The sequence below is a fragment of the Aulonocara stuartgranti genome, assembly GCF_965226115.1.
Source record: "Aulonocara stuartgranti genome assembly, chromosome: 20".
NCBI lineage: Eukaryota > Metazoa > Chordata > Actinopteri > Cichliformes > Cichlidae > Aulonocara > Aulonocara stuartgranti.
The window spans coordinates 14,492,457-14,507,516 of record NC_138956.1 but is presented as its reverse complement, the minus strand read 5'-3'; the positions used below and the strand labels follow the sequence as shown (position 1 = coordinate 14,507,516).

The following is a 15,060-nucleotide window of genomic DNA, read 5'->3' as shown; positions in this document are numbered from 1 at the left end:
CACTTCATCTTTTGCAGTCAGCAGCAATTTCTCCCAGTCTGATCTCTGTGTATTTTCCCTGAAGCAATACTCTGCTGCTTAACCCGTTTACCTGGTTCACATTTTTCTTTGAAACTAAAAGTGAGCTGAACTCTCTGTGCCTAGAAAGGGAAGTAGACTCAGTAGATCTATGAGGTGTATTGCGGCACACCTTGGACAAAAATCAGGAGTGTGATAAATTGTTAGAAGGAGATTGGTCGAAGGAGATGGAGGTAATATTGTAATTTAATGGGTTTATCAGCCCCATAGAGCCCACATCTCTGACGTAAGATTTTTTTCTTGCAATTGTTGAATCACAAATCCACACACTGTATTTAAAATATGGACATATATCAAATGAGCTTAAACGTGACTCTGCATGTTTAGGTTTTTCTTTTTCCAGCTGAAAGTTACCATAGTTGAACGAGAAGGTGGATTTCTAATTTGTCAGCTAATGGTAGGAAGCTTGGTTAGCAAGCTACATCTATGAAATGTACAACTGCAACACACAGGTTAAGTGACGGGTTAGAGTTTCACTCACTAAAACTGAAGCACAAACTTACTGGATGGCCTCTTCCTGACAATAGGTGACATCATATTTCGGATAGTTCTTTGAAACTTCTCTGAAATGCACCATCCCTTCAAATGTGGTGGTCTCTGTGGCACAATCAGTTAGCGTGTTCGGCTGTTAAACGACAGGTTGGTGGCTCGGTCCCACCCAGGGACAGTCTGTCTTGCAGCTGGATGGTGGGACTACACACCTTTGGAGCAGGAGTCGCAAGTTTGATTCCCACCTGGTATCCAGTAAGTGTTGGCCAAAGCCCTGCAATGCCGCAGTTATGTCTGCAGTTCGGACACAAGCATTTCACTACATGTTCAATATATGGTGTATGTGACAAATAAAATTTGTATTTTACATGGTAGAGATCTTTGATTCAATGACTCAGAATAGCAGAGGGGCGCATCCTCCCACTATTTTCAACCAATGACTTCAGACTGTCATATAAGGGTACTAAATACTAGCGTAACAATTGTGATCAAACCTTGCTGTCAGTAAGTGTCACTACCCTGTCGGAATTCATGCAGATGCTGCCAGACTTCCACACTCATCTGTTCCTGAAGCAGGTCTGTAACCAGCCATCGTTGCTGTAAAGCTGTACAAAGAAAAGAAAAGACAAAAACAACAAACAAACCCACAAGCATTAAATTACACAGGGTACCTGCAGTTTATATAATACTGGTTGAAGAATGTTCCTGCAGGCAAAGATCCTCCTGAAAAAAAAATCAGCGATGCAAGTTAAATGCCTATCCATCACTCAATACCCTCAGGGAGGCATTGGAGAGTCACAGAATCATTTTACAGCAGGGCAGCAAACCTGAACTTCCAGCTAGAGTCATGAAAACGACATTACATTTCGAGTCAAATTCAAATTTATCAGCTCATACTAACATGCTCATTCTCCTTTGAGGTGCTATTACCAAGCTTGGATCACTTTCAGGGTCCTGTTCTCTCACTTTTTAGGACCCGCTCATGATTTCAGCTTGCTCCAAATGCACACATTATGTTTTGTGTCTAGGTTCATCGTTAGTGATTAGTCTCATCCAAATAATAAGACATCTGAGGGAGAAAAAAAACAGAAAAATACATTTGAATTGTGGCAAACGCCACCAAGCACACATTAAGTGAAAGAAGTTTTGTGGCCACACCCACACAACAGTCGCTCCTTCCCTGCCTATTAGTCTGTGACTTTATTGTCGGCAGAAAAAAAGACCCAGTGGATGAGATCCAAGTGCAAGTTAAAATGGGACTTCTAGGGTAAGAATGAATACACCGATTAAATAAAAACTGCAGTTGATACTAGAGGTGGTCCAGAGGTGCACAACTAGTTCACTAAGAAGTGAACAAGTGAAGAAGTGAAACTTCGGTAAAGTTTCTGCTTCTAATAACAAGATCAAGAAATGATTTTTCCATCACACTTACTGTTGTGAAAGGTTGTAAGATCCCCCAACCTTTACTATTTACAACCAATGTGGGGATCTAGTATAAAGAACGCACAAAGGAGCTTGACTTTGCATCTATTTTCATGAGCCAACTGGCTAATGCTAAAGCTTGTTTGTGTGTGTGCGTGTGTGCATGTATCCCAAAATAAGAGATGACTCACTACTTATGCAATAGAATAAAAAGTAGGAATAGTATCCATGGTATGAATATGGCTTTTTATGGCCGGTGAACAAAAGAATTGTCACCTGCAGCACTAAATATGGATTCACCAGCTTTTGGCATACTGATGCTTTTGACTTTGTTACATTAAAAACCAGCAAGTATTAAAATGCAATAGAAACTGTCCAATATGGCTCTATTTATTTGAATATTTTTGAACTTTCTGTCATTTTCTTACCTTGACTACTGAGCATGTATCTTGACATTTGTTAACCATCCTGCTTTTATATGAATTAATACAAACCTCGCTATAAAAGTCTCACAACTGGAATCCGAAAAAGATCAGATTTTGAGCTATTTTACAGTCACGGTGTTGATGGTTGCCAAACACCGTTGCAACAGTCATGTTTAGTTTATGTATACGTCACCTTAACAAACGCTAATATTTTTTCAGATAAGGCTGAAATGCAAAGTTGTGAAATGCGCTTTTGTGTTATCATGGCAGAGTCTGAGGGTGTGAACACAGGCCAGGTGTAGACCCATATCAATAATTTACACTGTCAGTGGAAGGATCACAATGGGTATTGAAGCATCAGCAGTTGTCATGTGACTGTGTACACAGCGCCTCACAAACCCTCTGACACACAGAAGTGCGCGCGCACACACACACACACACACACACACACACACACACACACACACACTGTTTATCTTTTCATCGCTGCATAGTCCTTATTATTTTTGTAGATGGGATGATTACTTGTGTCAGTAACTTGAAATCCAACGAATGCAAGCGAGACTGTGCAAATCAGCTGCTGATTTCAAGGCCTGGATGGAGACTCATGAAAGTTACATAATTCTATTACACAACTAATCCAGCCTCTTGTGTGGCCCCTCAAACTCTTAGCTGCATGCACTGATGCTGACTCTAAACAAAATTCCACTCCCCTTCCTTCACGTCACTCAACTTGGTATCAGGAAATCTGAACCATGAATACAGTGTGTTGCACATCTTTGGTATGCAAGACAGCACAGATAGGATAGAAGTATCATCAAAGCGCTGAGCGCTGATACTAATACAAAGTCTTCCTTGCACATCAGTAAGCTCACAGGAACTTGTTTATTTCTTCAGACATTACAGTTAGTTTTCCATCAGACTGGGCCCAATAAGAAAACACCAAGAGTTGCTTAGCAGAAATGAACACCACACAAAATATAACGATTTAAAAATTCAAATTCAAATTTTATTTGTCACGTACACAGTCATACACAGTACGATATGCAGTGAAATGCTTAGACAACTGCTCGTGACCTAAAAAAAAGGCTATGAATAAGATAGGAAATAAATATGAAAAATTAAAAAGGGTAAATTTAACTAGGAAGGAATAAAATATAAATTAAGGTTAAAAATGAAATAACTGTACAACACAATTTAGAATGAAGGGTAAATTTAACTGGGAAAGAATAAGATAAAATATATAAATTAAAGTTGAAAATAAAATAACTGTACAACAAAATATACAATACACAGTATAGAACTATATAAGAATGTATGAAGAAATATAAATAAATAAATAAATAAATAAATATATACACAATAACAGCAGCTGTACAAGTATTAACTGGAAATGAAGAATATAGTGACCAGTGTTATGCAATCCACATTATGTCTTGTGCAGTGCAAATATGCTTAAAGTGATTTAAGTGATGAAGTGAAAACAATGTCCAGAATGTCCAGTGTGTGTGTAAGAACTGTATGTGTGGGTCAGTACTGTGTGGTGGTGTGATTGAGAGACCGTATCGCCTAATACTTTAAAACATAGTTTTACTTCTAAAACCAAACAAACAGGGATTTCATCTGTCTGACACAAACATAAATATTCAGCGTTTATCATTTGTCTTTGTTTCCTGTCTAGTGTTTGAGTTTTGTGTCCCTGAGTTTCCGTGTTTTTGTCTCCTTCTGTTTTGTCTGCGTGTCCGTTTCCCTGACTTCCCTGTTTTCGCCTTACATTTATTTTGGTACTGACTTTATTCATTTACCTCAGCTGTTTGTATGTCCTCCGGTTTTCCTGTTTTGTGCGTGTCTGCCTCACCAAGTTCACCTGTGTATATGGTCTAATTTTGCTCTTTTTCAGTTGTCATTTATTTCCCCTTCTGTTCTTTTTGTTCATGCTTAGATATCCCTTTTGCATCATTGTTTTGTTTCAACGTTACACTGTGTGTATTTCCCGTCTTTATGCTGTATTTTGTGCTGGTTGGTTCTGGTTGTCTTGATATGTATGAGAGCAGTGAGACATCACTCACTTCACTTCTCCACTAACTTTATTCTGACTGCACTGATGATAATAAAAATGTGGGAGCTTAGCTGGTGACTCTGAGGAGCCTTAAATCATGATATTTTTTACTTGCAAAATAATAAGAGCATTAACTGCATTTGAAGTTTTGTAACAAAAACCATTTAATAATGGACCAGAGTGTTGGTGGTGTCTTTTTCCTGGCTGTAAATCTTCGAAGACTCTTTTGTTATTTGAAATTTCTGCCTCAACACTGATCCCGTTAACAAAGGTATCCAGTGCTACATCACCCCTGAAGATTGAATCAAATGTGCTGTGATGGACAACATGATCGCTCCCCAGACATGAACCCACAGTAAATTTAGTTTGAAATCAACAGTGTGACACAAGAGGGAGTTTTGGTCTGTGATATTTTGTTATTTATTTAATTATTATTGGCAATAACTACTGTAAAAATCTAATGGAAATTGTAGAAACCACATTTTTTGCCAACACAAGTCTTCAAGAAAGCAAAGGGAAAATCATTTCTCTGACTCTCAATTAATATACACATTCACAAACACAGGAGCTGTCCTTGTTAGCACAGACTTTTGGGTCTTTAAGGCTAATTTAAATGTTAATGCTTAACTTAACATAACAGTGTCATGAACATGGAGTCGCTTAAACTAATTTCTGTTCAGGCCACGCCCCTAACCCTAGGACCCACAAAATGAAGTCTTACATCAGGACTGTCCCGACAGGGTTCTAGAAAAGGTCCCAAAAACATGCGCAGCCACATATTTTCTGTTGCTGGTAATTCAGTGTTGACACAGTTCATGCAGAATAGCAACAAACCTAAATGTGTGGGTGTGTCTAATTTCAGCCAGTGTGACCGGATGTGGCAGGTTATACACGCAGACCTCGACTAACTGGGCGGAGAAGAGGACAACATTGCTTTCTTGTATTAGTCTGGTCAAGCACTGTTGTGTGTGTGCATGTGGCCTTAGGTGCATGCATGCTTGAGTGTGGGATTTGCACATGTGAAGTTAAAAGGATGGGACTGACTTCAAAGACAGTTTGCTTGTTGTAACAAACTGACATCCCCTAACACTATGTGCTCTCTAGCACATCGTACAGACCACTCCCTGACAGCCACTCTCATTCTGGGTCAGGCCACTCATGATTCACTCCACATGTCTGAGTAAAAGAGTAACTAAGTAACTGAACCAGGTGTGGTAGCTCATATTTATGTAATAATTGACAAAACATAATATGAAAACAAAAACAATAATAATCAGGACAATAGAATCAATTACATGAGTAACAGACTGTCGTTGGTGCTTTTGTTTGATTATTAAAGGCAGAATCCGCTAATAAAACCTGACAAATCCTAATTTGTCAGTGACATAAACGTGTTTAATCACCTAAAATCTCACTTTATGTTGTGCAATTATGACATGAATGCACTCCACCAACACAGGCCTTCAAGGGCAAATACATCCTAGAGATCCCAAAAAAACAGTTTTCAAAGGTACCTGTGCTTTTCTGTCCGAAGCTTTGACCCTGTAGGCAGAAAGTTAATTTGGCAAGTCCCTTCAGGATAAAGTACCTCCTTTTCAGCAAGCTTCTCAGAGCAGGATTATGGGTTGCAGACAGAAGGCAAGTGAGGAATTGGACACCTCACATTCTTCCCCAAAACCCATAAATCAGGCTCTTCCTCCACACTGACGGTCTTGTTTGGCTCAGACTCGCTTTTTTTCTATCACACTTTTACTTTATTCCACTCCCAGTGCTTATCCCATAATCCCATGCTTGTATTATCCACCTCACTGTTTGCATGAGAGACAGTTTGTGACGTGCTTAGTGCTCGCTCTCGCTCTCTCTGCCTACCACACTTCCTACTCTGCTGCTCTCTTTTAACTACTTTCTGCTTGTGGCACTCTGTGGCAGGCCCTTTACTTCAAACGAAAAAAAAAATCCAGCATTTTGACACAGCCCCCCACCCCCACCGCCCATGCCACTCCTACTTTGCAGAGTGGTAGACGTGACGATTGAAACCACTCTCATATCTGTGGTAAATATGGACGGAGATATGGAGGAGTGCTTACTTTAAGCCAAAGATTAAACCAACTAGGATAGCTTTTTTTAAATTCTTACCAATGTAAAAGGAAGTGTGAATTAAATAAAATGTGATTAAATGTCTGCACATTCATTAGGACTGCAACAGATGGGCATTCCTGATGTTACATCCCCAACCCAGTTATTCTGTTTTTCACATGAAGTCTTTCAGAGGTAGGGTGTATAACCCTAAATGCCCAATTACACCTTTAATTCTATTTGTTCCCAAGCTAACAACAACATGCTATTTTAAAATGATTATACTTCACTTTTAAAATGACTATACTTTGCTTGACCTTGGTGGAAGGCAGTTGTTTCTTCTAGTACTTGTTATCTAAGAAAGCTTTTCTTTCTGCCCATCACTCACCAGCGTCTTGTTGTCATACCAATCTCTCCTGCCGTTCTGCAAATCGCCTTCCTTTCCTTATCTGCACTCCTTCACCCTTCAGCAGTAACTCCCTTCCATTCCTGGCAACATTTACACCCATTTCTTGTCTTCCTTTGCTCCATTTGCCCATTTTGCTGCATTCCGATCCTCTGCCATCATACCTGCCTTTCACACGGGCAAGTTCCCCTCTCTGCAGTAAACCAAATTTTGAACAAAGACTCTTTGGTGCCTCTTTGGGCTCCTTGTATGCTGTTCCCAGCTACTGCACAGAGAGGTAGAGTGTAAACAGTCAATTGCCAGTAAACTTGGTTTATTTGCATATTTGGGAGAATTTTGGAGCACGCTCATTCAGCTTACTGTGTCCATTCTAACGATTAGATTTAGTTTGGGGGCTCACTTTAATTGGTGCATAAGCCCACTGCCAAAGTGTGCAAACATTGGTGCAGAGGGCAGGCTCAGAACATTATCCGTTCCACATATAATAGCCCTTTATGAGTCATTCGTGGTCAGAACAGGAAGCACAGATGCAGATTTGAGGCTTAGATTTGGAGATGTTCACTTGATTTTTTTCCCTGCCACTTCTTTTTTCTCTTCCTCACCAAAAAGTAGCCATGAGGGAGTGAGTCACGTAAGCTTTATTTCCCTTCCGTGAGTGCCTGCTGTTTAACTGCGCCATTGTGTTTCTCTTTTATTGTTCTCCGCTCATCGTGCCAACGTACAATTTGGCTTACTTTGGAAGGTGTTAAAAGTGTAATTGCATAACCACATTTCAAGTTATGTTTTTGGAGATGAATGCTGTACGTTTTTTAATGCCTGGGAAAGTGCCGGCAGTGTTTTCCAAATACTGACTGAATTCCGATGTTTGAATGATAAAGCCGGGATCATAGAGGGTAAAAAAAATCATTCAGCTCTTTGCGGCAAACACTCCGAAGGCCTAACGCTTATGGTTTGAGACAGCTACCGCTGCACACACAGATTGCTGGTGTTCATCTTCTTACTATACCTATGACAAAATGACACACCTTAGCATGAGGACAGTAGCTGTCGGATTACCATTCTCCCCTCTGTTTATGTCGCCGATCGCCTTTATTATACCAGGCGGTATATATTATGTATCACAAAGTGAATTAAAATCACCTATTAAATGTCCGATTTTCCAGCTGTCACTTGGAAAGTCTTTAGCTTTCCATACAGTCATGTTAAATTCCTCACACTGCATCAAGCAAACACAATCGTCCTCAGAGTTATGCAATAGTTATGTTTTGGACTGAATTATTTGCTGCTGACTTTGAAGCACATACCTGAAATAAAGCCTCACTCTCTGTTTCCCCTGAATGCCCCTCTGCAGCTTTGTGCTTTTATGGTGAACAGACTCCGAGCTCTCCTTGACCTTTTTGTCATGTTTTTTCTCTTTTAGCTGTTATCTGCTCTGTCAGGGAGGAGCGCCTGTCACAAAGAATGCCTCAGCAACCTGATACTCAATCTTTGTAGTTTTAGAAGACTGCACATCCACATTGTCACAATCGAGCATCTTGCCTTTTCCCCCCATGGATCATCACAGGCCCACTCTACATTCCTTTGCAGTCTTAACCACAGGAAAAATTCACAGAGTCAGCACTTGCGTCTTTTTTAAGGCACTTTTAGCTTTAGATGTTTTCTATTTGCTGTTTGAAGTTTTTAGCTTTTTAATCCAGGACCAGTCTTACTCTTTCAAGCATACTTAATCATAATGAGCCTTTACTTTTATATTCCTGCTCAAGGTCACCGCTGGTCTTTATATAAATCTTAATATGTTTTATTTTTCTTCCTGTTAGCTACACCGACCCTTCCATTTACATTATGAATCTGTGTATTTTAGATTATGTATTTTGCAAAATACAATTACAAAAACATATAAACTAAATTTGTAAACTAATGTATGTGTAAGATAGTCTCATCTGTACAGATCATATTTAATAGCACTGACTTAACTATTTTTTTTATTAATGAACTGTTTATAGAGACACATAAAGAACACTATCATAACAGTATAAAGTCAACCAAACAGCTGACAGTACCTTATTTTTGCAAACTCTTGATTTAGTTACAGTGTTACAGTGTATTACATAGTAAGTCATAATCCAAACATTATGTGTCCAGTGTTTGTGGCTTTGTGACTGTATTAAAGTTGTGTATTGTATGTAGGTAACTTTTAGGAATTTACAAAGGAAGGTAAAAGAAAACAGAAACATTTCAGGCTAGTCTTTCCTCTTAGATTAGTTTAATGACAGCTAAACAAATAAAAGCTGATTTAATTCAGCCTAAAAAGTAGGCTACATTATCCCCAGGTAAATTAAGAGTCTTGCTTCCATGGCAATTATCATTCATGAACACAAGCCATTGTCTCAAACTTGCAAAAAAGAAGCCTGATTGAACAATATTGTTAAACTAGCGTTTGATAACAATATCAAACGCTAGTTTAACAATATTCTGCTCAAGGTATTGTTAAACTAGCGTTTGATAACAATATTGTGCTACAAATAATGAGAAGTGTGAGGATGTCCTTTGTTTCACTTTTCTAAGGAAAAACTCATGACCAGCCGTTACAGACTGCAGGTCTCTCTAAAGCTCTTCAGGCCTTTTTTAGTTTGAAAAAAGTATTCAATTACTTTTAATTTGATTCAATTTGGGGCAAATATTTTGTACTTTAGACAGCTTTGTGTAGTGGATAAATGTAGCCTATCTGTCTCGTGTCTGTTAGACTGATCTAATCACGATCCAGCTTCTCATACTGGCAGACAACCTAGTGCCTGCTTTAAAGCTTCTACACTATGCAAATGTTGGAAATGCATGCAACATGCATGATTAGAGAAATGAGCATAGGAAATAAATGTCCTAATTAATAAATGTCCTAATTTTGGTTAAAATCAGGGCATTTCAATGGAGGTGACGCTGCCTGCAAAGTACAAAAGATAAGACACGGTCAAATTGTTTTGTAACTCCTTTCTCACCCATGCCATCTACATTAGGTGGCCTTGATTTGGTCTTTAAACCTAAATTACCCACATTACACCAGCGTGAAGAGGGCTTCAATCAGCAGCCAAACATTAGAGTAGGCTCAGGTTAAACAGTGCAATCATGCTGAGGATATCATACACTTTGTTGTGTGTTTAAACACAGGCACAGACACACCCAGCTGCCTAGTTTAAGGCCAAAGCAAACAAGGACTGAAGCTGCACACACACACACACACACACACACACACACACACACACACACACACACACACACACACACACACACACACACACACACAGCTTTTTTTTAATGGTTTATTTAATGACAGAAGAAGGGATAGAAAATAAGACAAGTAAGACAAGAAAAGGCACGCCTGAAAACCCCCGACTCTGACATGCTACGTATATTTTCATGTTTCCCACTCATACACCCATTCGCCTGTGACAGACCCACCCAGTTAATCCAACCTCACATAAAAGTAAGTGAAAAAATATCCACTGAACCTGAGCTCAGCAACCTAGTGAAGGCTGCCTGGAGAGTAATGTTACACAAAATCCTTGGCTGTTACCGGTACATCCTTGTCTCACACAACTTGTTCTGACGCTAATCCCTTTCTTTGTACTAAACAGGCTGTTATAATTAAACTGCATTCTTGCTTGTTGCGTATTAATGAAGGCTCAAGGAATGGATTTATGTGATGCAGATAATGCTTGCTGAAATTCACTTTACTACTTAACATTAAAACTAAATTTTGGATGGTTTTTTGTTTTGCATTGGGGACAGGCAACACAGAGCTACTGTAGGTGATGACATGGACTTGCTGGAGTGACTCATAGTCACACTGTTGTAAATATTAGACTTAAGAAAGCGATAAATCAATGAAGCCAGCAGGATAAAACATAAGACAAAGGACATGGATAATGGTTTAACCATTCCTCTGTGGTTTTTAGTTTGAAAGTGAATATACTGGTATTTATCACGCGATGGGTTGCGAGACGGAAGTGAAAGAGGTGGAGCTAAAGTAGGTGAAGAGGAAGACGTTTCACTCCTTGTGTGTTGCTACGGTCTCCCTAGAAACACACTGTAGCGGCTCGCTTCCTTTTTTATCTGCGTTTTGACAGCTGCAGATAGTGACCGATATCTATGTAACTGTGACACGTCATAAACTAGCAAATGTTTCAGATGCGCTCTGTATGAGTGACGGTGTTCCTTTAAGGGCATTTCTGAGGAGGATGGTAGTATGGTTTGTGGAACTGTTTGTGCAACATGGCAACTTTAAATCAGGAAATGATATTGAGGTCAGGTTGCTTTTTGCACGAAATTACTGAGTATAGTGCAACATCAAACAAGATGAGTCATTTGCACGCTTTTAGACTGCCGTAGAAAAGAAGTAGTTACAAGAATCCGAAAGAGGGCTGGTTTCTCCGAGCCCCCTCGGTACTGGACTAAAAACTTACCAACACACAGTAACATCTGGCTTTTGCCGTCAGTGATAAAGTGTACAGTCAATATTAATCCCTCCAATAACTCTGCTGGAGATCACGGGTATTCATTAAATCCAGCTCCAACTGGCACTGATGGAAACATGATACCCGGCTGGCTTGGAAGCACATTATTTTTGTTCATTAGTGTTGCATCGAACTACTCCAACTTGTACGTACTTTTCTCATATGTGAACACGCATTCCTGTTCTTCCATCCATAGGTTTCACCAAACCTCTATAACATTTTGTCATTGTGCTGTGACATGAGGATGAGCTACAGTTGGAGTTTTATCAGCCTGATAAATACCACTTGTTGGGGTAAGTGTCATTTATCGCTACCAGGCTCTAATACCCTTTGCTGAGAATTCCCACAGGAGCCCAAAACAGTCTCTTTTCCAGGCTTGACGCCAATGTTTTTCCTGTTACTTTCCTTTTCCACGCTGATTTTCAGCACCGCTGAGCCTTTTTGGATGTAAAGTTCTGGCCTTTCAGACACACTGTAGGCATTGTTCTGGGGCTCCATAGAGATGGTCATATTTCAGTTTATGATGCAAGGGAGAATTGCACTTTCAGTACCAAAGCAAAACATGTACAGGATTTGCAGCAAAGTACAAAAAGCAACCCATGCCCCCCACCCCCCAAAAAACAACAACAACAACAACAAACAAAAAATAACCAAAAAAAAAAAACGGTAGTTATCAGAGTTACTGCCACAAAGCTGTCGAGTTTCAAATGTTTGAGGTCTCTGTGGCTAAGGTAAAGTAGCATTATCACACCTCCTACATCAACATGAAGCTGTTGCTGTCGTCAAACCAAACTGACCTTTGGCTTGGCCGTGTTTTCTGTTGCTAAACCATTCATTCCATCCAAGTAAGTAATCAATTTATCAGCGAGTGCGCCCTACGAAGTAGTCAAAGCAGTTATAGTTGGTCATCATAGGCCTTGGTTATTTAACTGGACACATAAAGGTTGTGTGGTGAGCCGAGTGAAACCAGCATGTATAGTTCCCTGTCCGAAGTATCAAAACCTCATTAACAGTCTTACTGATATTTGTAGCCATGCCAACAACTAAGAGTCTTAAACAAGAGAGTGCTGTGTGGTCTGTCTATAAAAGGTAGAAACTGCAGTTCGTGGTTGTTTGCACTGAATTTTCTCTCTAAGGTGTTAAAGTATAATGCATTGCTGAAAGTATGATGAATTTATAATGCACAACACCATGAAGCATGTTCCTCATTGCACTCCTGAACTGATGCGGCATCTTTGGTTTTTTTAAGAATGTGAGGTATTCCAGGGCAGCCTGCTTTAGTATCTGTGTTATAGCCAGAGAGCCAAAGACACAGACAGACACTGACACAGAAGTAGTCAGTGAGTGAATTAAATCAGGTGTATCATGTGTTTATATACGCTGTGTACAATGTTTGATCCTGCCTCATAATACAATTTTTTATTCGATATTTTATTGTGCTGTTATAAAGCCGGAGGCTCCAGCTTGAATTACCCAGACACTAAAAAAAATCCTTTATCACACAGTCATGCAGTCAGCTTATTGAGTCATAGCCTTGGAAGTTTAGATAATTCTGTCGGTGAAAACTCGGACGGCATGTTATTCTAAAACATCCTGAAACGGAAACAGAGTTGTTGTTGTGTCAGCTGGTAAATATGTAAACCAAAGGTTGTAAATGGAGTGTAATTTCAGAGAGACATATCAAAATAAAAGTAAGTGAAATGAAAAAGAGATTCAGCTGCTGTCTGTTTTCTTTTGTTTTTCTTCCCACACTTCTCCTCTGATATTTGCCAATATAAAAATGAATTAAAATGTACCATTTAAAGCTTTATAGATGACTTGATTATATATAACAGTTGTTCAAAGGCATTTTGACAACTATATATAACCCTGCAGGTTTTAGTGAATTTCCTGAATTACCTCCCCCCTCCTTCACAAACACCACAGCTTGTTGGTCTCTTCTCTTAATTTACACTAGACCCTGATCATAGCCAGTAAATAAATTGAATATAATATAAAAAGTCCCTGTGCTTATACATTATTTATCTTTATATATTATATACAAAACATTAAATTTGATAAGTGAAGGCTTAAATGCCTTGACACATTGGTGCGACTGTGTGACAATTTCAAACTTAGCTTAAAATATAGATAAATAAAAAACGGATTAACAAAAAGGTCCTATGAAAAGGTAATAATACCAAGTTGCATAACACTTAGCTATCCTTCCTTTATACTGTTTCCATCATATAGACAGACCACGTGCCCACACTCTTACCCTCAGAGAACGAGGTTTACAGCTTTGACTGAAGCCTGCTCGCTACTCTTGACTGTTACAAAAGACAGATCATTCATTGGCTTTAATCACTGAAAATCTTCATGTCTGACTTACAAATCTGTCCATTCCATGTGAGTAACTGAAACCACACAAGTAAAAACAAGGGAGACTATTGTAAGCAGCACTATGATTGGAAACAGATTTATCACAAGCAGTTTTGGCTACTTACACTTAGTTTGGAAAAAAAAAAAAAAAAACCCGAGGGATTCTTAATTGGGTCCTTGCAAAAAAAAAAGAAAGAAAGAAAGAAAAGAAAAGAAAAAAGCATCCATAGACTTCCGTTTCCATTTTGCAGCCCTGTCAAAGTTTATTTATTTTTGCATTGTTCCACAGTCTGTGGGGACTGTTTGGGTTTATCTCTCAGTTTCGATTTTTCTAAAAAAAAAAAGAAGCAGTGAACAGTCAGGCTTAAGGAATGACCCTCGGTACATTAGCATGAGGTCTACGTGAATGAGTCCAGTAAATTGACAGGAACACGGGAGACTGCAACTGTCTGTGACACATGCTGCAGTTTCCACAAATACCCAAGTTCCATACAGTGTGCAATTACACATTGTATGCTTCTGTGTATCTCCGTACCCATGGCAACCACACTATTTCCATGGCAGTCACATATACATCTGACAAAGTCATCACTACGCTGTGGTAAACCCCGTTGCCATAGCGATTGTGGGTGTGGCGTTGGGTGGGGGTAAGGGTGGTGGGTGGGGCAATACAGAGATCACACGAGGACACACATCAGAGGAACATGTGGTCTGTGTGTGTGCAAGCGTGTGTGTGTGTGGATAGAAACAGCAGACAGATGCATATCCGACTGATATAAATAAGAGGAAAAGGTTTCTACACACACGCTGCAAATAAAAGTAAGCCTTTGTTTTATAAATCAGGAAATTCTGCTGTTCAAAAAGGGAGGAAGAAGAGCGAAAGAGACAGAAACTCAAATAAGCCATCCAGTTTTCTGTGGGCAATAGTAAACTGGGCACAAGGCCACTGAGTTGAGTAGGACCAGGTGTTTCCATGGAACATGTTGGGTTTCTTACTTCTCTCCTCCCCTTCTCCTCCTCAGTTTTTCTGTCCAAGCTTTATTTAATTTGTTCAAACGGCTGTGAGAGAGTTATAAAAATAACACAGGAGTATGTTCTGCTGTGCAGTGAGGCACATCAGTAGTGTCTCAATAGATGTTTAAGCCTAAAAACTCAAGGGCTAGTATAAAGTTACTGAATTACCAACATGTATTTTCTTTGCCAGTAGGAATGTTCATATTTCATATCTGTAATAGA

At 39.4% G+C, this 15,060-nt stretch overlaps 1 protein-coding gene across 2 annotated transcripts in view; it reads left to right on the top strand.

The window, feature by feature from the left end:
* LOC309697618 (uncharacterized protein) overlaps window positions 1-15,060 on the top strand; it is an 88,861-nt gene that overhangs the window by 66,428 nt on the left and 7,373 nt on the right. Inside the window, exon 2 of one of the 2 annotated variants that reach the window (XR_014273866.1) lies at window positions 11,660-12,139. Coding sequence is in view for 1 of the 2 variants with exons in the window: in XM_082519675.1 (XP_082375801.1) it covers window positions 11,660-11,756 (97 nt within the window). In the remaining variant the exon portion in view is untranslated. Of the gene's footprint in view, window positions 1-11,659; window positions 12,140-15,060 lie in introns of those variants that run through there. The other variant, XM_082519675.1, reaches the window with a different exon arrangement.